General features: G+C 44.2%; 1 protein-coding gene across 1 annotated transcript in view; it reads right to left on the bottom strand.

Annotated features, from left to right (window-relative positions):
* Positions 1-26,558, bottom strand: part of LOC142871424 (uncharacterized) — a gene marked incomplete at its 5' end in the record, with an annotated part of 33,854 nt that extends 7,296 nt beyond the window's left edge. The window contains one exon of the mRNA XM_076003646.1: positions 26,165-26,558. Coding sequence (XP_075859761.1) covers positions 26,165-26,558 — 394 coding nt within the window. The remainder of the gene's footprint in view (positions 1-26,164) is intronic.
* Between the last annotated feature and the right edge of the window lie 260 nt (positions 26,559-26,818).

Here is a 26,818-nt window from a genome sequence, read left to right as displayed (position 1 = left end):
CTGATGTGGTAGCTAACAGCTGTGTCCAGATGCCTTATAGGAGATTGTCAGAAACTCCCCAGCCATTTACACCTCTGCCCAGACTGCACTTGCTGCACCTGAGTGGAGACACCTGTGTGGGAGATGCAGGACTCAGATTAGGGGTCTGGTAAGCCCACTCCCTGTAGGACCCAATCCCTGAGCTTGCAATCACCTTCAGGTACAGCCAGAAGCGGGCAAGGATAGTGGCAGACCCCATCCTTGAGGACAGAAAGGGTGGCCGTGAGGGCCCCAGCAGGGTGCTGAGGGAGGCCCACTATGCAGTGGGTTTAACTGGGATGTTCCCTACTTGAGTTTGCATCTGACCTGCCCCACAGGGTGCATAGCTCATCACCACTAGGGAAGCAAGAGGATGAACTGAACCTCCTGGGAGAGGCTGGAAAATGTCCCAATAATTTCCCCAAACTACCCAAACACTGTGGTCCAGGTGCCCACAGGACTTTGGTCCAGGGTTCCCTCTCACGGACCCTTCCCTGTGACCCTGTGGTGGAGGTTGTCAGAATCTAAATAGAGTCACATATCTGGGAGAAAACAAAAACAACTTATAGAATGAAGCGTCAAAGGACTATGAATTGAGGAGTTCATGCATAAATGCCACATAACAAGAACTGTCACTCTTCTTCACCAACTGGGATTTTGCACATGAGCATGAATGGGGCCTGGGCACCCATCTGAGGTGAGGACAGTTGCTCCAGCTGTCCAACCATCCTCACTTTGTTGATTTGCCAGACCGATACCCATGACATTCACGACAAATTACTAAAATCATCTTGTCTCCTGCATTTCCACATTCCTGCAAACTTGTATGAACAGGGAACATGTGTTTAGCTTTCTGAATGTCAGCAGACTTGGAGGGATCACCATTCCTCCACTCAACATCTTGTGGTGCTGAATTACACATTTGTGTTGACCCATCACTGTCCTCTTCAGCTGCCTCTTTCCTTAGTTACCATGAAAGGACTCCCACCTTGCTGGGATGAGTTCCTTTCTTCTCCCCTGCATGTGTTCCCTTCTTCTTTGTATCCACCCTCTTTCCTTAGTACCTCTGACATCCAAAAAGAACTTAGAGTGGGAAGAAAGACATACACAACTTCTAAGGTATTTCCCTGACCTTGCACAGTCAGGGTATCTGGAGTGCAGAACCAAAAGCACCTCATTTTGTCCCAACCTTCTCCCCTGGCCTAGGCAAGATTCATAACATGTGATGCAAAGCCTAGCTCTATAAAGCCACATCAGCAGTTCTTGGGTACACTGCATCAGTTCCTCTGGAGAGTTCGCTTTGCTCTTCAAAGGAAGGAACTTACCTTGCAGGGTAAAGAGTCTGTTATCTCCTGTACCAGGTTAGTTATCCCACCAGGAACAATGTGTTATGTGTTAGGACCGCCAGCACCCAGCCATAATGGCCCTATTGTAAGATGTCAGTCCACACCAATGGCTCCTCAGTCATGTGGGGCACAAAGCCAAGGAGATTCTGCTATGCTTGTCACTTCTGCAGTCCCTAAGTAAATATTGCTCAGGAACCTGATGAGATCAATTAATGACTTAAATCATGTCACAAAATGATGCAACTCTTTCATGCTACTCCCTGGGTTAAGTATTTTAATGGTTTTCCCTCCCCTGTCATACACATGGACAACCTTCTGTGACACTGTGGGCCATAGTAGTTTGCTCCAAGACAATTGTCATCTTGATGGTGAATCTGAGCTTTGTAGCCACAGCTGAGTGTGTACAGACCCTAGATTGACAGCAAGTTTATTGGGTTCATTTCAATTTTTATTTATACATATACAGATTGTATATTTAGATTATTTCTGATTATCTCTACATTGCCTTAGTATTAGTGATATGAACTCCTACAGTGTTGATCTACCTTTCACACCCTCCATTGATAATTTTTATCTCCCACCACTTATTGGAGTGGATGTGTTGCCTCACACCATGTGACTGTGTGAGCATCCAGGCATCAAAGGTTCAAACCCCCCCCCCCAGCTTGTCATCCTTTGATTTGCTAAGCAATGCTTTATCCATGTGTCAACAAGGCAGGGTTCTTCTGGCAAATCCACTTCTGCTGTAATTATATTGAGTCTTCCAAAATCACCCTAATCCTCTAATATAAATACAGGTCTTAGAATGAGATAATATACTCTTGGTCAGTTTATTACAGAAAAGTATATGAATTAAAATCAGCAAAGGCACAGGGGTTAACTCCCAGAGCAAATAGATGCAAGTGCCCGGGTGTGCTCTTCCAGTTTAGTCTTTTGTCCACCTTCAATTCTCCCAGTAGTGATGTCTGATGACATATGTTAGGGGTTGTTGTGGGGGACTGACATATATTTTCCTAGTTTAAGAATTAAAGTTAGTGAGTAATGTACGTGTTCTGCCCAGAGTGTTTGAAAGTAATGTGTTCTGGACAGGCTCCCTGTGATAAACAAAGGTGTTGCCTAGAGGCATAACAAAGGACCTGAGTGACAACTAGCAAGAGTAACCCTGCCCCATGGCATTGGGGGTCTGGAGGCCGCACGGTAAACACCTCATAAGATGGCTGGTTAGTCAATGATGGGTAAGACCCCTCAAGGGAGGGATGACCTAAGCCATGCACAGATGCCGGGGTTCAGCGGAAGATCTTAGGGGGTCACCCTAAAAGAAACTGGGGATGAGAAATGTCCCCTGTGGCTCACCTTGGCCATCCTTGCTAATCTCGGTCCTTTATCTATGCCTCGTGCCTAGAGCAACCACCTTGAAATTCTGAGTCAGGGGATATCTGCTTCCCTAAGGCTACACTTTCTGGAATTTATGGCTATCTCTGCCACACCTGGGTGGTTACATACAAGGAACTAACTTTGATATTTTAGAATATAAAAATAAAACAGACCAGGTATATTACTACTCGAGTCAACTGTCTGTATGTGTGTCTGTGTTTCTCTTTGTGTTCTGCACGTTTGTGTTTTATGTTCTGTGTTCATCCTCCATCCTGTAAACAGGCCATGACAGTTGTCCTCAGGGAAGCTCACCTGAGCCTTGGTGCCCTGTGCTGCTCACTGGGTCACTCCCAGGTGTCACAGCACCTGCATAGCTGACCTTCACTGGTCAACACCAGCCCCTGGGGCATGAACTGGCATTCACCATAAACACTATGTGATCAAGTACTGTAGTGTATTCATCCGACACACAAACAAGTATAAAAACAAAATAAATGATAACAATAACCTAATAATGTTAGAGGGTATGGGAGGAAATCTTGGGAGGTGATGGATATATTTATGTCCTGCTGTTGGTTAGGTGTATGCATACACCCAAACTCATTCAGTATGGAAGTTGAATATTGTAATTACGTGGAAAGCACACCTTAATAATGTTGGTTTAAAAATGCTATTATCTGGAGCAATATGCCAAGGGATCAGAACTGATCTCTCATGAGCTGACAATGAGTGGGTCCCCAGAATGGAATTTCTCAGAAATGGACATGGTTTGAACAGCCCATGCCTGCTAAGTAAACTCTTTCCCGTGCATCAGTACAGCTGAGATGAAAAAGGGTTGTTAGAATGAAAGTCATGACTCAGAATAAAAGAGAGAGTGAAGAGGGATTTAAGATCAGAAACCATGTTGGTGCAACATGGAATGAAAGTGATGTTGTGAACCTGTGCAGGGACTATAGGGCAGACCTGGGGCATGGGGTAAGGCAGGGCAGGTGTGTTCTCCAGAAGCCAACGCAGCAGGTGCCACATTGCAGAGAGGGGGAAGAGGCCATGAAGAGTCCATGTGGGGTGCAGTGGAATGGGGGAGTTATTATGTTGTAGACTTAGGACAGAGGGAAAGAAACAAGCACATTCTCCAATAGAGCATCTGCAGAATGAAGGTTTGACAAGTCTCCTTCCTGGACCTCCATTCCTACATCAAAGACAGATTAATTGATTCCCAAACCTGATGGTTATGACCGAATGTGAGAGTGAGGAAGGAGAAGAGAGGTGTTTCTGGGAGAGAAAAACCTGGACGTCACAGCCTCCCTTACCTCACACCACACTCCCTATGCTCCTGCCACAGCTGAGAGTCTCATCCTAGTCATGTAGTGGGAGCCACATCAACTCTTTAGTCCACTCCAAAGACCCACTTCCATGCTTTGCTGAGTCTGAGAAGAATGTGGGGTTAGAAGCAACAGCTGAATCTATTTCTCATTAATGTATTCATGATCCTTTAAGGCCAATGAGAGAAATAAATGACATAAGAACTAAAAGAGTAGAAATATCAACAAACCACTGGTTTTTCCTACTATTGAAACATGAAAATGACCAACACTCAGATAGACTAACTAGGGGAAAAGGAGACACTACTCAAATAAATAAATTCAGAAAGTAAAAACATTAAGACTGATACCACCAGATTACAAAAGAAAGGACAGATGATGGTCCTGACAGTGGTCAAGGTTGTCTCAGTCTTCCAGGTCAGAGGTAGGTTCCTCGTCTCAGCACGAAGGACGTGCACTGAGAAGTGATGTTTTTGATGTCCACAGGCTTCTGGGAAACACGATGAAATTTTCAAACACTCACATCTTGGTAAGAATGAAAAATCCAAGTTTGTTCAATCTCTGAGTATCCTAGAAGAATTCAGGAGACTCTGAGGCTAGATTTGTGCAAATATATGGCAACAGTTTATACTCCCCAAACATCTGACCATATAAGAAATAAAAAAAAAAAATCAGAGTAAGACGAATTCAATTATCACCCTATCATGTATAAGGGAAATATTCAGAATAAAATCCAATTATCCTCATTCTTTATCCCACAATTACACTTGAGCCACTTCCACTGAAGTGTGGATGCTGAGCTCCCTCCATGCAGGAAGTGTCTGACCACACAAAGCTGTACTGGGGTCTCTGCAGACTCTGCAGCCTGCAGGGCCAGCTCCTCCTCAGACTCGGCAGTCAGGGAGATCTCTGCTCTCTCTCTGGGTGAGGGGAGGGCTTGTGTCTCGAAATGACCGAATTACTCGAGATCTCTGCACATGGACAGAAACCACTGGATGTGGGACCCAGTTGGTCACACTACAGATAACAATTCTTCATGTGAAGGGAAACACTGAGCCAGGAGAAATTTAAGGAAGAGGTGGCAAACATGGAAATTATAATTGTTTGCAGACTAAATGCTTCTTTTTATATATCATCGGAGAGGCTCATGTAGAACCGTATTATCTTTTATGGAAATCTATGAGCAGCGTGTGCACCCTGAGGATTTACCTCTCTGCCTCCACCTATGGGTGGTCCAGGACCAGGCACCCAGCTGCCACTCTCCACCATCCACCCCCTGGTGTGTGCTAAAGACTCACATCCTGTGGGGACCCCTTCCAGGTGATGACACATCCTGGCAGAACCCTAAGTAACAGTCATGGCTGGGAGACCCAGTGGTCCTATTAAGGGCAACTTAGGCTCACACAGGCATGGATGGTTCTGCTACATTTTGCTTTGACTGCAGTGTAGTCAGGAAGTTCCACTAACCTCCCCACTTGCAATGAATGTCACATTGCATCCTGGGCAGACAGTTTCGACAACCTCACCTGACTCCTGTGCATTCTTCTGCCTGCATGAATGGTAAATAATTTGGTGGCATATGAGAATGATTTATCCTCATATAAGAATCTTTTCAAGTTCACAGACATCATTGGTAGGCACAGAATTTTAAATATAGACAGGCTTCCAGGAGAAACTGTAAGATACAGAGGGAGACTTAGGTTTTCCCTGGAAAGCTGACCTTAACCTCCTGTGCACCTGACATTAACCTCCATCTACACTTGCCCTGGGCCTACTCTGCTTCCTGTGTCCTGCCTGCCCCCTAGTGGCCCTATGAGACCCCACAGAAGGTTTGTGTCTGGGCTCACAATGGCACCCCTCACTGTGTCTCTTGCTCAGTAGTACATGGCCATGTCCTCAGCTCTCAGACTGTCCATTTGTAGATACAGCATGTTATTGCTGTTGTCTCTGCAGATGGTGAACCGGCCCTTCATGACGTCTGCGTAGTATGTGCTAGCACCGTTCCAGCTAATATGAGAGACCCACTCCAGCCCCTTCGCTGGAGTCTGGCGGACCCACTCCATGGCATAGTCATCAAAAGTGAATCCCGAGGCTGCACAGGAGAGTCTCAGGGACCCCCCAGGCTGGACCAGACCTCCCCCAGACTCCACCAGCTGCACCTCACACTGGACACCTGCAAACACAGACACATACTGGTCAGAAACTGCCTGACACACACCCACTGTTTCTCTCACTCATATCCACTCACACACCCACTGTATCTAGTTCTCCATGAATTACCTGTTAACAGAGCAACCAGGAAAACCAAGCACAGCGCAGACTCCTTGGTGAGTGTCTGTGTTTAGTCCTGATCATGGAATTGGGACACCTGGGAATGCCAGGGCTGGGGCTCCTTTCCCAGAGCTGCAGGTTGAGGACTGGGCTGGTTTTCATCAGCAGAGGGAGAGCCCTATTTGCATGTCCCTTGATATATAGTAAGCTCTGGGCTGGATCTCTGAATGAGGACAGGGCCCAGAGAAAAACTGTGTGATGGCACAGTGATTACTATTAACTTCTGTTGGTTTATCTAATTTACAAGCACCATTAACGATGAGTTGCAGATATCAAATTTCCATGCATTTTACACATGTAAAATTACCCAAGAAGCATACAGAGGTTTTGTCATATGTCCAGGAACACATATCATAGAAGAATGAATCTTAGTGTCTGACCTATAGTCCTGTCCTTGGAACCCACCTCGGACGAGAGCTGGACATGCCTATGGTGGTTTCTAGAATTTTGATTCTTGATAAGAATGTAAAGGAAATTTTTTTCCTTCATTATATAATATATACAAAATTTGAAAGATAATGTCAATGCAGATCCATTTCCAAGTACCTAAAGTTTTACTTATTTTTATCTATTTCTCCATCAAGCTGTTTCTACCAACTAATCTATTTAACTGTTCATATTAACTCCAGTGAGGCATAGTTGATAAACAGTGGCCTTGACATGGTTAAAGTGTGCAAATGAAAGATGCTGACAGTACCAACACCATATTCCTGATATCAAGAAATAAATTCCACAATATTCTTTTTCTTTTAAAATTTCTACATTCTTTCCCTTTCCATCTCCTGCCAGTTATACAGGCAACTGCTCATATAGTTTATGTTACTTTATGTTAGTTTTCACTTTCCAGAATTTATAAAAGTGAAATCATGAAGAAGTGTGATTTTTTGCTTATTTACTCCCTGTACATACTTGTGGATGCAACCACATTGTAGTGTGTGTGAGACATTAGTTCTTATTAAATATGGGTAGTGTTCTAATGAATCATTTAAATATGCTTATTTATTAAGCTGCTGGTTAATATTTTGATTGTTTCCAATTTTTTGCTATTAAGGATAAAGCTTCTCTTCATCTAGGAGAAGGAGGCAACTGAGAAAAATCAACCTTACCATCAATCTTACATCAACCCAAACAATAGTAACATCATCACCATCTATAAAGCATGACTGTAGAAGCTGTAGATTAGAAAATTTTATTTAATATTTCAAATAGCAGAAGTTGTATTACCAACAGCAAGCCTGAAATCTACAGAGAGCAGTACTTGCAGGGAGAAACAGGACCAGAGCAGTAGCTCATAGGCACAGTCCACCAGATGGCATGTGGGCTAGCACAATACTATATTGGACATAGATATTGAATCACTTGAAGCTGGATTTAATATGGAGATAACAGTTTAAATTTTCCAGTGGTCACATAATTGGGGAATTCCTATTCTATTCCCCCTGAAATTTCTTCCTCCAGGATTGGGGACACATCATAAGGTGGCACCCAACAGATGGTTCTGTCTGAGAGAGAGGGAGAACACGTTTCTGAAATGCATTCAGACCCACCTCCTCTGTCTCCTACGGATCTATTCAATTATCCTTGTAAGGACAAGAGGCAGAAATCAGTGTCCTAGGCCCACTGGGAAACCTCACAGGAAATAGGAGTGGGAGAGATGTCACCATTGAAGTTATGCTCAGAAATATCTCCATCACAGGAACAAAGGCTTGATCTTCAGGGACAGGCAGCAAATGTGGAAGTTGAAGAGGCTGATGGATAAGTGTCCGGGCTTTGGGAGAACTGGGAAAAGAACCAGGGAAAGAAAGGCAATGAGAGGGTACGAGGGTAGCATCGGCTCTTGTGGACGGACAGGGCAACACCCAAGGGCATAGTGCAGACCAAGGGCATGATGCCTGCCTAGGAACCTGTGTCAGGGAGGAAGTCAAAGAGGGCCACCTCAAGGCCACCTCTTCTACCACATCAACCATTATCAGGTAAATGCAAATTGAGACTAACCTGGGAAAGCTGAAATAGATTGTCTCAGAACAGGGAGTGTAAACAGAAAGCCAGACAGGAAGCACATATGATGTATCAGTGGAGGTGTCTAAACTCTTTTGTGCTCATAGCACAGAAAACCTTCAACACTTGGAGCCACTTCAATAATACATTCCAAATGCAAATCTGACTAGAGCCACAAAAACTTCCACAGTACAGGCCTAGAAACATAAGGTGTGCACATATACAGAGAGAAAAATACATAATATGAAATAATAAGTCAATGCCAAGCACCAATCCCAGAATTCTGACTAACTTACAAAATTATGGGTTATAATAAATGGATATCAAAAAAGTCATAATGAGGTCAGTGGAGCAAGATGGCAGACGAGAAACACTGCCAGACAGAGTGTCTCTGCAGAAAAGACAGATTCTAGCAGAAATTAGAAAAAAAGAAGCAAAAAGACGAGCATACAGGGGACGAGGGCTGGAAGGAGGAGTACCTGAGATCCCGGGAGACTCCACGGGAGGAGGCTGTGGAGGAGAACTGGAGGCTGAGACCACTGGAGCAGCCCGGAGACCAGCGGCAAGGGTAGGTGGATTTGCTGTTTCCCCTCCCCTGCATTTGGGACTGCTGGTGGGCTCCCCAGCCGGTGGAGAGACCTGCGGACACCAGCCTAGAGACAGCCACCGCCATCCAGCGGTAATCCTGAAGCAGACATGGCACCAGGTTCCCAACTTCCTCCTGGCACCTCCGTGTGCACAGACCTGAGCCACGCGGCAGGCACCATATTGCCTCTTCCTCCCCTCCGCCGACCCTACCTGGGGCTGCCCAGAGAGACAATACAGCCACCAGCCAGATGCACCTCCAGGGAATGGGACCTTCCATTTTGGGACCCTACAGCTGACTAAGGGGAACTCAGACTGTGAGCTCCCTACCTGCCAGCTCTCCCAGGTGCTGCTGGCACGGTGTTCCCAGGAGAAAGGTGCCGACTCAGAGGCTGAGAGACATAGACCAAGCTTGAGCTCCCTGTGGGTGAATTGGGACCGGAAATCCCCTCCCTGGTGGGGATACAATTTGAACTCTGGGACCCAGAGGTCCGACCTGCAGACAAGATCCCCTGCACCAAGGGCTAGCATTGCCCGGGGCACAGAAAGGTTATACGTGAACAGCCTACTGAGGTGTGTGTGCCTCCAGGGGCGAGTCAGCATCCTAGAGGGAAACCCTCCTCCCAGGAGGAGGCTGTGTGCCCAACCCAGGTGGCGTTCCTGTACAGGGAACTTCCCCGCCGGCATCACAGTCCGGGAAGGCCTGGTGGCTTGTGGTTTGGCATGCTGGCAGAGGCCCAGGAGTAGCTGCAGAGTTGGGGAGGGTGGAAAGAAGTGAGGCACGCTCCAGACTGCAGGTCTCAGACAGCCCCACCCCCACACCCAGACTTTCTGGCTGAGCGGGACCATTCCAGCCCTGCCCTGACAGCTTTTCCTGGAAGCAGTGTTCAGAACTTTGAACCCTGCTAACTGCCTGAGGGCAGGCTTACCCAACCCAGCTCTGCCCAGAACAAGAGCTGATAACAGGACACAAAATCAATAGCATAGCCTGTTCCTCCAAGAAAACGCCACCTACTGACAGGGACGGCATCTTGCACAGCCTTTCCATGGCACCCACTGACTCAATATAGAGGGAGTGGTCCAATCTCACCCACAGACACCACATAAGGCCTCAGAAACTAAACAAGGTGTGTGAATACCCAAACAATAACCTAAAGGAAAGAAACAACAACTGATCGACATGGGAAGAAATCAGCGAAAGAACTCAGGAAATATGAAGAACCAAACGGAAAACACACCCCCAAAGAGGAGCACCAGCCCCCTAGAAACGGACACAAACCAAAATCAGGCAACCAATATGACAGAAGAGGAATTTCGTATGTGGATCATAAGAACACAAACCGAGCTGCAACAACAACTCAATAAACAACACAAAGAAACCACAAAAAGCCTCCAGGATATGGAAAAAGAAATAGACATAATGAAGAAAAGTTTAACCAAACTCCTGGAAATGAAGAACCAATTCAAGGAAATACAAAATACAGTGGAAAGTCTCAAGAACAGGGTAGATCAAACAGAAGAAAGAATCTCAGAGCTTGAAGATAACACCCTCCAATTAAATAAATCAGTCACAGAAATAGAGCAGAGAAACAAGCGAAAAGAGCAAAGCCTACAAGAGCTGTGGGATAATGTGAAGAAACCTAATGTGAGGGTCATAGGGTTACCAGAAGGGGAAGAAGACAACAGTCAAGGGTTGGACAAGCTGTTTGAAGATATAATAGAGGAAAATTTCCAAGGCCTTGCTCAAAATCTTGATATACAAGTTCAAGAAGCTCAGAAGACCCCTGGGAGACTCAATGCAAACAGGAAGACGTCACGATATGCAGTCATCAGACTGACCAAAGTATCAACTAAAGAGGCCCTTCTAAGAGCTGTAAGACAAAAGAAGCAAGTAACATACAAGGGAAAGCCAATTCGAATAACATCAGACTTCTCTAATGAGACTTTACAAGCAAGGAGAGACTGGGGCCCCATTCTCACTCTTTTGAAACAAAACAATGCCCAGCCTATAATATTATTCCCTGCAAAACTAAGCTTCGTATATGAAGGAGAAATAAAAACATTCTCAGACAAGCAAAGGCTCAGAGAATTCACCAAGACAAGACCAGCCCTACAAGAAGTACTTAAAACAGCGTTACGCACAGAACATCATAATAATAACCCACGAATATAAAAACAACCAAAAGCCAAAGATATTAAAGGCCAGATATTACAATGGCTCAAGACAGAAATCATAGCAACAACACCCAACCCAACAGAATGATCAGTAATCTACCTTACCTATCAGTTCTCTCAATAAATGTGAATGGCTTAAACTCTCCACTCAAGAGACATAGGCTGGCTGAATGGATAAGAAAATACAGGCCAAGTATATGCTGTCTTCAGAAAACACATCTAACATGCAAGGATGCATATAGACTAAAATTAAAAGGGTGGAGATCAATATTCCAAGCAAATAGAAGCCAAAAGAAGGCTGGTGTGGCAGTTCTAATTTCAGACAATTTAGTTTTTAAACCAACAAATGTAGTAAAAGACAAAGAGGGTCATTATATAATGGTGAAGGGCACAGTCCAACAAGAAGAGATAACAATTTTAAATATATATGCACCCAACTTAGCTGCACCCAGATTCATAAAGCAAACCTTACTGGAGCTAAGCAAATGGATTAATAGCAACTCCATAATCGTCGGAGATTTCAACACCCCACTGACGGCACGAGACAGATCCTCCAAACAGAAAATTAATAAAGAAATAATGGACTTAAACAAAACTCTAGAACAATTGGGTCTGACAGACATCTACAGAACATTCTACCCAAAATCCACTGAATATACGTACTTCTCATCGGCTCACGGGACATTCTCTAAGATTGATCATATCCTAGAACACAAAGAAAATCTCAAGAAATTTAAAAAAATAGAAATCATACCATGTACCTTCTCAGATCACAGTGGAATAAAAGTAGAAATCAACCCTAACAGAAACTCACATTTCTACACAAAAACGTGGAAATTAAACAACCTCCTACTAAATGATTACTTCGTAAATGAAGAAATCAAGACGGAAATAAAAAAGTTATATGAAGAAAACTACAATGGAGAGACAAGTTATCAACTCCTCTGGGACACAGCTAAAGCAATTCTGAGAGGAAAGTTTATCTCCATAAATGCCTATAACCAAAAGACAAGAAGATCACAAATAGACAATCTAATGAAACGACTCAAAGAGCTGGAAAAAGAAGAACAGACCAACCCCAAACCCAGCAGAAGAAGTGAAATCAACAAGATCAAATCAGAACTAAATGAAATTGAAAACAGGGAAGCTATTCAGGAGATTAATAAAACAAAAAGTTGGTTCTTTGAAAAAATAAACAAAATTGACACACCATTGGCTAAGCTAACGAAAAGCAGAAAAGAGAAATCTCTAATAAGCTCCATCAGGAACTAAAAAGGAGATATCACAACTGATCCCAAAGAGATACAAGATACAATTTATGAATACTACAAAAATCTTTATGCACACAAACTGGAAAATGTGGAGGAAATGGACAAATTTCTAGAAACACACAGCCTCCCTAGGCTCAACCAGGAAGAAATAGATTCCCTGAACAGACCAATCTCTACAGCTGAAATAGAAACAGCAATTAAAAATCTCCCTAAAAAGAAAAGTCCCGGTCCAGATGGCTTCACACCTAAATTTTACCACACTTACAAAGAAGAACTAGTACCTATCTTGCAGAAACTATTCCACAACATCGAGAAGAACGGAAACCTCCCCGACAACTTTTATGAAGCGAATATTACTCTGATACCAAAACCAGGAAAGGATGCAACAAAAAAAGAAAACTACAGACCAATATCCCTAATGAATATAGATGCAAAAATTCTCAACAAAATCTTAGCTAACCGAATCCAGACACTTATCAAAAAAATAATCCACCACGACCAAGTGGGCTTCATCCCAGGGATGCAGGGATGGTTCAACATACGTAAATCTATAAATGCAATTCACCACATAAACAGAAGCAAAAACAAAGACCATATGATTCTTTCAATAGAAGCAGAAAAAGCTTTTGACAAAATTCAACACCCTTTCATGATACGAACACTTAAGAAAATAGGCATAGAAGGGACATACCTAAGAATGGTACAAGCCATATACGACAGACCCATAGCCAACATCATACTGAATGGGGAAAAATTGAACTCATTCCCACTTAGAACTGGAACCAGACAAGGCTGCCCACTATCTCCACTTCTGTTCAACATAGTGCTGGAAGTCTTGGCTACAGCAATCAGACAGGAAAATGGAATCAAAGGTATCCAAATAGGGGCAGAAGAGATCAAACTTTCACTGTTTGCTGATGATATGATACTGTATCTAGAAAACCCCAAGGATTCAACCAAGAAAATCCTGGAACTGATCAATGAATTTAGTAAAGTCTCAGGATACAAAATCAATACACAGAAATCAGAGGCATTCATATACGCCAACAACAATCTAATTGAGAACCAAATCAAAGACTCAAATCCCTTCACAATAGCAACAAAGAAATTAAAGTACCTAGGAATATACTTAACCAAGGACGTAAAAGACTTCTACAGGGAGAACTATGAAACACTGAGGAAGGAAATAGCATAGGATGTAAACAGATGGAAATCCATACCATGTTCGTGGATCGGCAGACTCAATATCATCAAAATGTCTATACTACCCAAACTGATCTACAGATTCAATGCAATACCTATTAAAATCCCATCACCATTTTTCACAGATATAGAAAAAATAATTTTACGCTTTGTATGGAACCAAAGAAGACCTCGAATATCAAGAGCAATTCTAGGCAACAAAAACAAAATGGAAGGCATTAATATGCCAGATATCAAACTATACTACAAAGCTGTAGTAATTAAAACAATATGGTATTGGCACAAAAATAGGAATATTGACCAGTGGAACAGATGTGAGAATCCTGATTTAAAACCATCCTCATATAGCCATCTAATCTTTGACAAAGTAGACAAAAACATACGCTGGGGAAAAGAATCCCTCTTCAATAAATGGTGCTGGGAAAACTGGATAGCCACCTGTAGAAGGCTAAAACAGGACCCACACCTTTCACCTCTCACAAAAACCAACTCACGCTGGATAACAGACTTAAACCTAAGGTATGAAACTATTAGAACTCTAGAGGAAAAAGTTGGAAACACTCTCCCAGACATTGGCCTGGGCAAAGAGTTTATGAAGAAGTCCCCAAAGGCAATCACAGCAGCAACAAAAATAAATAAATGGGACATGATCAAACTACAAAGCTTCTGTACAGCCAAAGAAATAGTCATTAAAGTAAACAGACAACCTACAGAATGGGAGAAGATTTTTGCATCCTATGCATCCGATAAGGGACTGATAACTAGAATATACTTAGAACTCACGAAAATCAGGAAGAAAAAAATCAAATAACCCCATTAAAAAGTGGGCAAAGGACTTGAACATAAATTTTTCTAAAGAAGACAGAAGAATGGCCAACAAACATATGAAGAAATGCTCAACATCTCTAATCATCAGGGAAATGCAAATCAAAACCACAATGAGATATCACTTAACCCCAGTGAGAATGGCCTTTATCAAAAAATCTCCAAACAATAAATGCTGGCGTGGTTGCGGAGAGAGAGGAACACTCCTAAACTGCTGGTGGGACTGCAAACTAGTTCAACCTCTGTGGAAAGCAATATGGAGATACCTTAAAGCGATACAAGTGAATCTACCATTTGATCCAGCAATCCCATTGCTGGGCATCTACCCAAATGATCCAATGACACTCTACAAAAAAGACACCTGCACTCGAATGTTTATAGCAGCACAATTCATAATTGCAAGGCTGTGGAAACAGCCCAAGTGTCCATCAATCCAAGAATGGATTAATAAAATGTGGTATATGTATACCATGGAGTACTATTCAGCTCTAAGAAACAATGGTGATATAGCACATCTTATATTTTCCTGGTTAGAGCTGGAACCCATACTACTAAGTGAAGTATCCCAAGAATGGAAAAACAAGCACCAGATATATTCTCCAGCAAACTGGTATTAACTGAGTAGCGCCTAAGTGGACACATAGGTACTACAGTAATAGGGTATTGGGCAAGTGGAAGGGGGAGGGGGGCGGGTATATACATACATAATGAGTGAGATGTGCCCCATCTGGGGGATGGTCATGATGGAGACTCAGACTTTTGGGGGGAGGGGGGAAATGGGCATTTATTGAAACCTTAAAATCTGTACCCCCATAATATGCCGAAATTAAAAAAAAATGCAAAAAAAAAAGTGGGCAAAGGACATGAACAGAAACTTTCAAAAGAAGATATACTAATGGCTAACAAAAATATAAAAAATGCTGAACATTTGTAATCACCAGGAAAATGCAAATCAAAATCACAATGAGATATTACGTATCTCCAGTGAAAATAGCCTTTATCAAAAAGTCCCAAAACAATAAATGTTGGCATAGATACAGGGAGGCAGGAACACTCATGCACTGCTGGTGGGACTGCAAACTAGTGCAACCTCTGTGGAAAGCAATATTTGCCTCAAAGACACACAAGTAGAAATACTATTTGATCCAGCAATCCTGTTACCAGGCATCTACCCAAAGAACAAAGGATATTCGATAAAAAAAGACATCTGCACTAGAATGTTCATAGTATTGCAATTCACATTTGCAAACATGTGAAAACAATCTAAGTGCCCATCAATATATGAGTGGATTAAGAAAATGTGGCACATGTATACCATGGAGTTCTACTCAGCCACAAAAAAAAAATGGTGATCTAGCACCTCTGTATTGTCCTGGATGGAGCTAGAGCCTATTCTACTAAGTGAGGTATACCAAGAATGGAAAAACAAGCACAACATGTAGTCACCATTAAATTGGTATTGATTGATCAACACTTAAGTGCACACATAGTAGTTACATTCACTGGGTGTCAGGAAGGTGGGAGCAGGAAAGAGGGATGGGTACACACACCTGATGGGAGAAGGCACTCTATCTGGGGGATGGACATACTTGAAGCTCTGCCTCACTTGGAGCAAGGGCAATATATTTCACCTGAACATTTGTATTCCCATAATATATTCATATGCTGAAATTAAAAAACAACAACAAACTTTCACAGCCTCCTCAGACTCTTGCTGTCACCTCAGAGTTTGTGGTTGTCAATCATCCCTTGACCCCAATCCCTTCTACTCCCCTTCCCTTAGCATAGAAAACATCCTAAATTCCATACAACCTTAAGATGTTTCTTTAGGACACTAGTCCTCGATCTTTCCAGATCAATGGCTTTCAAAATGAAGTCACTGTCTTTGCCCCAACTCCTTTCTTTCAATGTATCAGCCCTCGTGTGGCAAGTGGTATGAGCTTGGACTCAGTTACAGAGAGCTGAAGGTCAGTTCTACATCAATATGCTGTTGTGAGCAAACTGCTATTATGCACTTGATGACTAATTAATGTGTACTTGCATTTCCCAAATGAGACCATCAAATAAGACAGCAGGATGTCCTGCAAAGGCAAGTGAGAAGGTCTCTTCAATCTCTCCCAGGACCTGCAGGGCACAGCCTGGGACTCCCCTGAGCTACAGGAAGAGGGGCTGTGTCCTCTTAGACAACAGAATATACAACCTCCATTTTCAGGGAAAATATGGAGAAAAGGGAATTGTGATAGAAAAGCCTAGAGATAAAGAAAATGGATTGGCACAAAATGGAACAATTGGGTCAGTCCTGACGCAGATGTGCACAGTTATACAGGAGAGACAGGGACAGATTTGGAACCTGTTAGATTTCAGAGTCCACTGACCCTTCCCTAGCCTGTCGGTTGCTTCTAACCTGAATCCCAAGGCCTGTCCTAATGAGGAAATCCCACTGAGGTCTCTTCCTGGAGTGTGACTGAACACTCATCAGCTTCCCCAAAGCTTCCTGAGGACTCTGTTCCTGGTTACAACTGCAGGAGCACTTTGGCCCCTAAAGCGACAGTGTGACATTTGCACAGGTGAGAGTGTGTCCTCCTCTTATAAGACAAAGAAACAAAGGTTTGTATTTACAGATGGCAAATGTCAGTACAGAATTCTAAATCTAGAGAGGTCCCTTGGGGAAAATTAGATGGAGAGGAAGCTCCACCCACCAATAGGAAATCAGCTGTTAACCTCCACCTCCACCCTCACTGGGCGGCTCTGTGTTCAGTGGGTGCTGGGCGCCCCCTGGCGGCCCACGTGGGCCCCACAGGAGGTTTATGTCTGGGCTCACACTGAAGTCCTCTCACTGTGTCTCTTGCACAGTAGTACAAGGCTGTGTCCTCAGCTCGCAGACTGTTCATTTGCAGATATGCGGTGCTTTTGGAATCATCTCGTGAGATGGTGAATCTGCCTTTCACAGATGCGGCATATTCTGCTGTTCCACCATTAGCCTTGTTTCTAATTACACCAACCCACTCCAGCCCCTTCCCTGGAGCCTGGCGGACCCAGTTCATGTAGTAGTCACTGAAGGTGAATCCGGAGGCTGCACAGGAGAGTCTCAGAGAACCCCCAGGCTGGGCCAGGCCTCCCCCAGACTCCACCAGCTGCACCTCACACTGGACTCCTGCAAACACAGACACATCCTGGTCAGAAACTGCCACACACCCCCGCTGTTTCTCTCACTAATATCCACTCACACACTCAATGTCTCTAGTTCTCCATGAATTACCTTGTAACAGAGCAACAAAGAAAACCCAGCGCAGCCCAGACTCCATGGTGAGTGTCTGTGTTCAGTTCTGATCACCAAATCAGGACACCTTTGAATGTCAGGGCTGGGGCTCCTCTCCCAGAGCTGCAGGGTGAGGACTGGGCTGCTTTTCATCAGCAGAGGGAGGGCCCTATTTGCATTTCCCCTGTCATATAGCAAGCTCTGGAGTGGGACATCTGAGGAGAGTGCAGAGCCCAAAGAAAAGGTAAGAGCTCTGAGGGAGTTTATAGGTCATGATATTTTACAGATGAAACTGTACAAACAGAAACAGAGAGAAGTTGCGCTATGTGTGCAAGAGCAGACACGCATCTGGTGAGAGGCATTGGCAGGATCTGGGACTGTGCTCCACAAAACTTGACCCTACAGCTCCCCTGAATCAACTCCAGGATTAGTGTGAACAAGCCTCCTAGGGTTTTCAAAAACTCCTTTCCATAATGAGAACATGGTGGTGTTTTGCTGCATTCTACTGTTACAAAGTCAAGGTTGAATCAAACTTTGGCCACAGAACTCACACTGCCCTTGACACCCTTGTCCATGAACTACAACATATGCCTCGCTCAGCTGAGGGGTCTCGAGTTCACACAAGTTGTCAAATGTTACTGCTGCTTCCTGTGTGTTGGGTCCAGGGCACAAGCGCGGGTTCAAGAAGGAATGCACTGAAGTTTGTCATTACATTTCCCTCTAGCCAGGAAGGTCCACACAGGCCCAGGTTCAGTCTATGGAGCTGCCACATGCTTGGGACAGTAGTCAGCCCTGATCTTTGTGGAAGTCACAATATGTGTGTGAGTTATCACTCTCCACTGCTGCAGGTGGCTCTGTGGTCATACTTGACATTCGTTGGTGTCCCCTACCACCTGCACTCTGGATTCCTCTAACACACGGCCAGCATTTCACAGTGAGGGGTGCTGTGTGTTGCTCCCTGATGGAGTGACTCAGGCCTGAGCACTCAGAGCCATTTTCCTTGGTCCCTTGGCTACCTTCAGCCATTGGGTTGATGCTATTGACCTCCCCAGTGGTGAATGCAGTCGAGAAGCCCAAAGAAACTGCCTAGGCCTGAGGGACTGCCCCTGCCTCCATGGATACACACAAGCTTCACCTCCAAAACAGAGTTAATGTCTTCCAGTGGGAGAGTGCCTCTCATTGTGAATGGTTCACAGTCATGAGGACTCCAATTGAGGGGCACCAGACGAACCTGCAAATTTAGGCAAGCACATTGTGCCCCAGTAGGAGTGATCCTCCCTGGGAACCAGGGCTTCTAACCAATCACAGCCTAACACTGTGGCAGTAAGAGCAAAGATTTCTCAAGTTGTCATGATGGTTTGCTGATAGGAATTAATCTCACATCTATCCCTGATTTGCATACCCATGTGCCACAGCGGTCTGTAGTGCCCAGCACATGCTGAATTCTCTGTGATCAAGGAATCCTTGTAAGGGACCTTAGTACAGGCGTCCTCAAACTATGGCCGGCGGGCCACATGCGGCCCACCTAGGACATTTATCTGGTCCACCAGGTGTTTTGGTGGCTGCTGCCCATCCTGCTTAGCAGCTGCTGCCTGTCCTACTTAGCAGCTGACTCGTCCTGTGCCCACAGTGCACATGTGTGGAATGTGTGCTACACTATCAAATGGCCCTTCAAAGGTCTGAGGGACAGTGAACTGGCCCCCTGTTTAAAAAGTTTGAGGACCCGTGGTGCAGATTAACCAAGACCCATATGTTAATTTTTGTTGTTGCTGTGGTTACTGTTGGGGTCTTAATAATCTATTGGCATAAGCTTATATGTTGAAGAGGTTTTCCAACATTTTATTCTATTATTCTCCTGCTCGCCACTCACAAAAATTAATTAATGGCATATAACAGACTTAAACCACATCACAGTTTATCTCCCACAGCCAGTATGATAGAGGATCTTACACAGGACTGTTCCCCAGTCCCCTGTGTGAGGGCCTGGTGTGAGACTGGAGGGAAGCCTGTGTGGGAGGTGGGCCCTGCTGTGTGTACCACTGAGAGTGTCTATGATTACATATGTGCTCATACCTTGGCCACCTGTTGAACATTCATAGTTTAATCATTTGTAAACATTCCTAGGTTAAACATCTCTAGTAAATTTTAGTTTAAGGGGTCATGTGACAGTTGCAAGCTTATTACCACATAATAAAATTCACCATCTTGATTCTTTCTCCCTACAGGCAGCACCTGTCTCTAGCATGTGGGTTATTTATGCCTGTGCTGTCAGGGCCTTGGTGTGAAGACCTTTGCACTGCATTTCAGCATCTTTACAGAGCACTCCCTGTGGAATTACATTGACAGTCACATGCATGGAATTAGCCAGAGGACAATAGTAATCCGCTGCAATCAGGGACTCCAGTGCTGCCCAAATGATCCATGAATTAAGAGGTCACAGTGACAGAGATGGACGACACACATCACCCAACTTCCTGTACTTTAACCCATCAAGGCAGACTGAGGTCCTCCCTCTGCCTAATCTGAAGTCTGCAAGCAAAATAGACCACCAGTGACCTCAACAGGGCTCCTTAACCAAGTCCAGGAATCACCTGATGGCAAATTCACTAAGACCTTTGACTCTAGAAGGTACAGCAACTCAACTTGACTGGATCTAGAGCATGTGTGTGTCTTCCACAACACAAGGCCTCACTCAGGACCACTCGCTCTGTGATTACTATGCATCCAATTCAATTAGTGGTGTCAACCTGACATTTCCTGGGGCCAAGGGCTCCACCTCCCAGTATAGACACTCAGCATGGTATTCTTCAGAAGGTGCTGGCCTGACTGAGAGGTTTACCTGTGTCAGCAATTTTGTATGCCACGTTACTGACCATTACATTAAGTACAATGGGGCTTCCCGCATGTACATGCATAGCTCCCTTTACTGGGTGGAAGGGTCACAATGTAGCAGGTGGCAGATTTTATCCCAGTCTGTAGACATTTCATGGGAACAAAAAGGAGCATGAATAGGAATAGCACCAGCCCCTCACTTTATCTGGCAGCACTCCCAGTGGCCCATCTGAGGAACACGTGGTGCTGCCCAACTCATTTAACCTTCTCATGCAAAAAATTAGCAGGGTAGGAAAGAGTCACCGTCTTTGCAAGGGCAGTGACTACAGTATTAGGGTGTGGCTGTGTTTGCACAGTACATGAGGAATATATTTAAATTCCAGTAATTCCACTGGAATATTATTTGGAAATCCTAGGTTTTGACAATATATACAGAGATGCAACTTAAATGCATAATTAACTCAATGATAATTAAACACATTAGTGTATGACCTCGGCCATTGCAATAGTCCAGTATGTGTTGGAATGCCCACTGCACTCCGTGCAATGACCATCCACCAGGCTATCAGACGACAAAACCACAATTAACCCTACTTTGTCTATTGCCACCTCATTCCCAAACGATCAGAAGCTGCAATCATCCAGCATTTCAAAACAGATTCCAATTTTTATTTCAAATTAGATTTCACTTCTGCACATCTACATGAACTTTTACTCACTTGGCCAACATCATCTTCATAGCACATCACCCACTATCTCAGGATTCTTGGGAAGCAGAGACATGATATCACCCCATGGCATTTGCTCCAACACACAAACACCACCCTTCCATAGCCTGGAGACACTGAGATATGTGTGTAGCAGGGTATAGTCTTTGGGTGGATGCTCTCATCTTCCCCATGTAGGTGAGCATGAGGGTCTGAAGACAAAACATGCCCCTGGACAAAGAGACCAGCAGTTGCAGGTCTTGTAAAGTGGATTTAGCGTAAACACTGATACTGGTGCCCTCCCACTATTATTCTGACTTTCTCATCTTAAGAAAAAAGAACTGAAATATTCACACCATTCTCTCTGTCACTGAACATTGAAGACGCCCAGAAGCCATGAGAGATCAGCTGGAGCTGCTGGAGAGGCCTGTACATTTTCACAGCAAGGACCAGTTTGCATATGATCTGAATAGAGATGTGGACAAAATGACTTAAAGAATGTAAAATGTGTGGCATGTGAGTATTTCCTCTCATTCTGTAGGTTGTCTGTTTGCTCTTCTGATAGTGTCCTAGGCTGTGAAGAAACTTTTTAATTTATTGGGTCCCATTTACTTATTTTTGTTGTTGCTCTGATTCCCTGTGGATTCTAGGGGTGGACATGCTTGTAGCTCTGACGTGGGTGGGGCAAAGGCAATATATGGATTCTAAATTTTATATCCCAGGAATATTCTAAAATAAAAAGAGATATGTAAAAAATTAAATAAAAATTAACTGAACAGCACCTAAGTGGACACAGGAACTACAGTAATTGGTATTAGGCAGATGGGAGGGGGGAGGGGAGCGGGTATATACATACATAATGAGTGAGATGCGCACCGTCTGGGGGATGGTCATGCTGGAAGCTCAGACTTGTGGGGGGAGGGGGGCAAGGGCATTATTTGAAACCTTAAAATTTGTACCCCAATAATATGCTGAAATAAATTTTAAAAAATAAAGAAAATTATACAATTTGCATAAATGGAAGTATACCTGCATTATTTGTACTGTTACATTAAAAAAACCTCATTTTATTTTAGTTGACAAAAAATACCTATATTTAATCTCATAAAATGTGTTTTGATATATATTTACCTTGCATACTGATCAAATTAAGAAAACCAGTATATTACTCATCCAAAGTATTTATCATTTCTATCATTTCTTTTTTGCATTTCACAATATTATGGGGGTGCAGACATTTTGGTTACACATACACCTTAGCCACCCCCAAGCCAGGTCTACAGAAATGCCCTTCCCCCACACAGTTCACTCCCCATCCATTAGTGTGAGTTTACTGACCCCACTGCCCCCACCTGTGTGGCACCCATTGAATATTACTACCATGTGAACACCTTAGTGTTTTAATCAGTTGGTACCAATTTGATGGTGAGCACATGTGGTGCTTGTCTCTCCATTCTCATGATACTTCACTTAGTAGAATGGGCTCCAGCTATTTTATCCAGTTAACAGGATAATACAAGAGATGCTAGATCACCATTGAATTTTGTGGCTGGGTAGAACTCAATGGTATACAGATACCACATTTTACTAATTTGCTCTGTATTGTTGGGCACTTGGGTAAAATTTTATTTATTTTTGATTGGAAAACAATAATTATATATATTGAAGGAATGCAATGGGATGTCAATGCATGTATACATTGTAGAATGATCAAATCAGCATAATTAGCATGTTAATCACCTTCAAATATTTGTTATTTCTTTGTAATGAGAATATTTAAAATCCTGTTTCACTTATTTCCAAGTATGCAATACATAATTGTTAACAATAGTTATACCGTGCAATAGAACAGAGAACACTTGTGACTGACCTAATTGGAAATCTAAAATATACTAAAATATGATAAAATATAAAAAGGGTGTTGCCAGGCTTTTGGTCCTCTTCAATGAAGGCTGTAAGTATCTTACACATTGCAGAAATTCACTGTTGAAAATACTGCATATCCTTAATACCGAAGCACATATTACAATTATATCTAGGAAACCAAGAAAAAATTTTTAAAAAGTACCCCTATACTGCTATGGTTTTGCCATATACAATAGGGACAAAGAGGTACATCTCACCTTAAACACTGTAAGCATTCCCTTGCCTAAATCACCATGGTCATAGCACACATCGTTCCCAAATACTCTACTGTGGGCTTGGATGCTCTAACCCGCAGAGTAGTAAGTTAAAATTAAGTTAAATCATTATGATTTACACTTAGATGTGACAAAAAAAATACTCCATGTATCACCTCTTTACAATAGTAAATACAGGCTGATGTAAGTCAAAACAGACTTTTCAAAGATGAACACCATTCGCAGGAGTAGTTTAGAACAGAAGTGATTACCCCAACTGCATCTGCTTTAGCCACCCCCATTTGATATGTTTAACTGGGAAACAGTGAAGGGCATTTCAAGGTAGGTTACTGCACATGTCACGTTGTGGCTCCAGACACCCTCACCACATGCATCTTACTGAAGTCGCTGACTCCTTTCAATCAGCAACTTGTAAATATTTTTCTCTTGTGGATGTGGTGGCTGTGCTCTGATAGGGGCACATTTAAACAGGCTCCCAAGCCACAGTTAATTTGCCAAAGCAAGCTTATTGACAAAAGGAACCTATAAACATCAGTAATTATAAAATAATCATGAATTATGCAAAACATATACTATTGTCTTGAGCAAATAAACTAAGAAAATAAGCATGTTCCTAACTCTAGACATGAATATTCAAAGCTGATATTGTGAAGACAGAATTCTGTGCTGACTTGTGTTGTCCTGCACTTTTCACACTTTCCCATGAGAGACATGTGCAGCCACTCACATGCACATCATTCCTTTGTGCTGTATGTCAGATGTGCTGCTTCCGCACACACAAAGATCCCATTTAACAGGTCCAGAGGTGGTGGCTCCTCCACAGTGCAGCTGTCTCCCCTTCTACTCCAACTGTGATGACCACTCATTTAAGCAACAGCCTCTCCCAAGCCCTCACAGGAGCCTCCCAGGCTGATTTCCATGCCCCTCACTTTATTCCAGAATCACACAACATCAGGTCCCTTCATCAGATGCCACTTCTCTTGGACAGACCCTGGTGCACTTGCCCAAGCCCTCACAGACTCAGCCTACAGAGTCACTGTGTCTTGTTCTCCCCAGGAGGACACCTGCCTTCTTTTCCATAATGTCCAGGATCCTCACCCATACTCTGAGTGACCCTTCTCCTGTGGTCACTTTATGGCCAACCACAGCATCGTGTACCATGATATGTGCTCACCAACACTTGAGCTTTGCAGCTTTCTTGGGCTTTACATAAATCAAGTGTATTTTAATGCTTTAGTAATTTTGAATTAAAAATACTATAAACAACTAAAATCAACAAAACAACTCTAAAGGACAGTAGTCACATCTGTCCACTGGTCCTGTTGCTTCCTCCACACTCCCTCATATGCAGGGTGGTGTCACCACCTTCCTGTCTGACTCTGTAGTCATGTCAAGGCAGGGACTGTACAAGGTCCAAAGCCTCTCACACAGTTATCAGTTTCCTACTTACAATGAGGATACATCTGTGTCTAAAGGTAGACATGGAAATAACTCAAGAATGGAAATGTCTTCATAAGATGGATTTTGTGCATAATTTTACACAAGTATCTCCCATGATGAATACTGAGTTATGGAAGAAATCTTTTGTGAATTTCATGTGGTTTAGAGACAAATCCTTGTTCTATACATGACACGGGTTCCTTTTTGATAATGATGGGTATCAGAGTAAAAACAAGGAATAATTTTACTCTCCATAGCAAGGAGGAGAACATAGGAGAGGGCAGTCAGGAGGAGCAGAAGGGGGAGGATGAGGAAGCTCTTGCACAGGAGACCATCTGGGGCAGGCACTTCATACACAAGGGACTCGACTTCAGGGTGCTGTGTTGTCCTGTGGAGCAACAAAGGCACCTGTCACAAGGACATGGGTGCTACCACAAAGTGCTCATCAAACTGAGGTTTCCACCTGCAGGTCTCACTAATGCCACAGGTGTTGAAGGTGACTCTGTGAGAGACTCAGTGGACACATCCCACTTTGAGCAATCAATCTTATTTTCTCAGCTACTCATGGCCACTTGCATTTTCAAAGTGAGTCCATGAGCAGGTGACAGCAGGAGGGTACCAGCAATGATGGTGAGACAGTCCCATCAAGCTTTCCCAGCTGTGTCTGTGGCTCTGACAGTATTTGTGTTCATCAAAGTCCTGTCTCAAGGAGAGAGACATGAGGTCCAGGGTGCTTTTCCAGACACTCTGTTTCCAAGGGAGAGGCAAAAAAGGGGCTTCTGTAATTTCAACAATCTAAGCAGAAACATCTACATCGCCCCCACACAAACTGCATGATTGACTGGCATGAACTGACCCAACTCCATAGCAACCCCTGAATATACTGGATTTGATGCTGATTCAAGTAAAGAGACCTTTACCCAAGTTAGTTGGTCCAGTGAAGCTCCTCTGAAAAATAACAAACTTTGGACTGTACCCAGCTTTGTCTGAATTCAAAGTGACTATTCTATTTATCCACTGATCCCTTTCAAATATCCAAGATTTAAACGCGAATGATGGAGAGGGGAATGGAGAGCCCCGGGCAGCAGCAGTTTAGAGGTCTGCGCGTGCATGAAGGTTGCCTGGAGACGTGTCTACGCAGGTGTGAGAGGCCTCACCGGGCTTCCTCCTAAGCCGGCCCTGGACCAGCTCCTGCCACATGCCGGGTTGCAGGAGGGGAGGAGAGTCCTGGTCCCTGTGTGCTCATCCGCGCCCCGCCCAGGCAGAGACAGGCCGGCACGCCCTGTCCCGCACACTGAGGTCGCTCCCACAGGGACACCCACAGGAGCTGGACTCACCATAGCTCGCGCTGAGGACCGGAAGTCGCTCCTCCCTTGAGTACTGCCTCCAGGAGTCCCGGCCTTGTGGGACAGACCGCGGGGAGTCCTGAGGCTCCGTGTCCGGGCTGCGGTTCCCACTCGGGGTGCCCCAGGACCTGCTGCGGAGCCAGGGAACTGCCGACCACAGGGGGCTGGGTCCTACCGGTGTTGACACGCTGCTCTGGGCTGTGTCTCGTGTCCCTCGGGATCTTCCTGCCGGCTGGGTGGCGCCACAGCACGTGCGTGGGCTACACAGCTGGAGACGCCGCCCACGGCTGGCACCGGGAGGACCGGTGCGTCTACACGGGAGGTAAGGCTCTGGGCGTGGCGTGCACACCTGTGCTGTGGTGGCCGCGCAGGTGCCAGCGCCTCCTCACAGCCTCCCCAGCTGGACTGGGAGGAAGGTCATCACCCCCGGAAATGGTCCTCCTGGGTGACTTCCGGTGACCGCGAATCCGCATCCTCTTCCTGTTTCTTATTGTTGTGAATCCAGACGTTGTCCTGTGAGTGGTTCTGGGCTCACAGTGAGGGTGTGACTGCTGAATGCAAGGTGGATCACCAGATCCCTCTAGTCAACACGTCCACGACCTAATGAACCTATTTCTTGCGTTCAGAACAGTTTTCATTAGTCTC

Source organism: Microcebus murinus, chromosome 6, assembly GCF_040939455.1.
Source record: "Microcebus murinus isolate Inina chromosome 6, M.murinus_Inina_mat1.0, whole genome shotgun sequence".
Lineage (NCBI taxonomy): Eukaryota > Metazoa > Chordata > Mammalia > Primates > Cheirogaleidae > Microcebus > Microcebus murinus.
The sequence above is the reverse complement of the archived record's forward strand: the minus strand, read 5'-3'. Positions and strand labels throughout refer to the sequence as shown.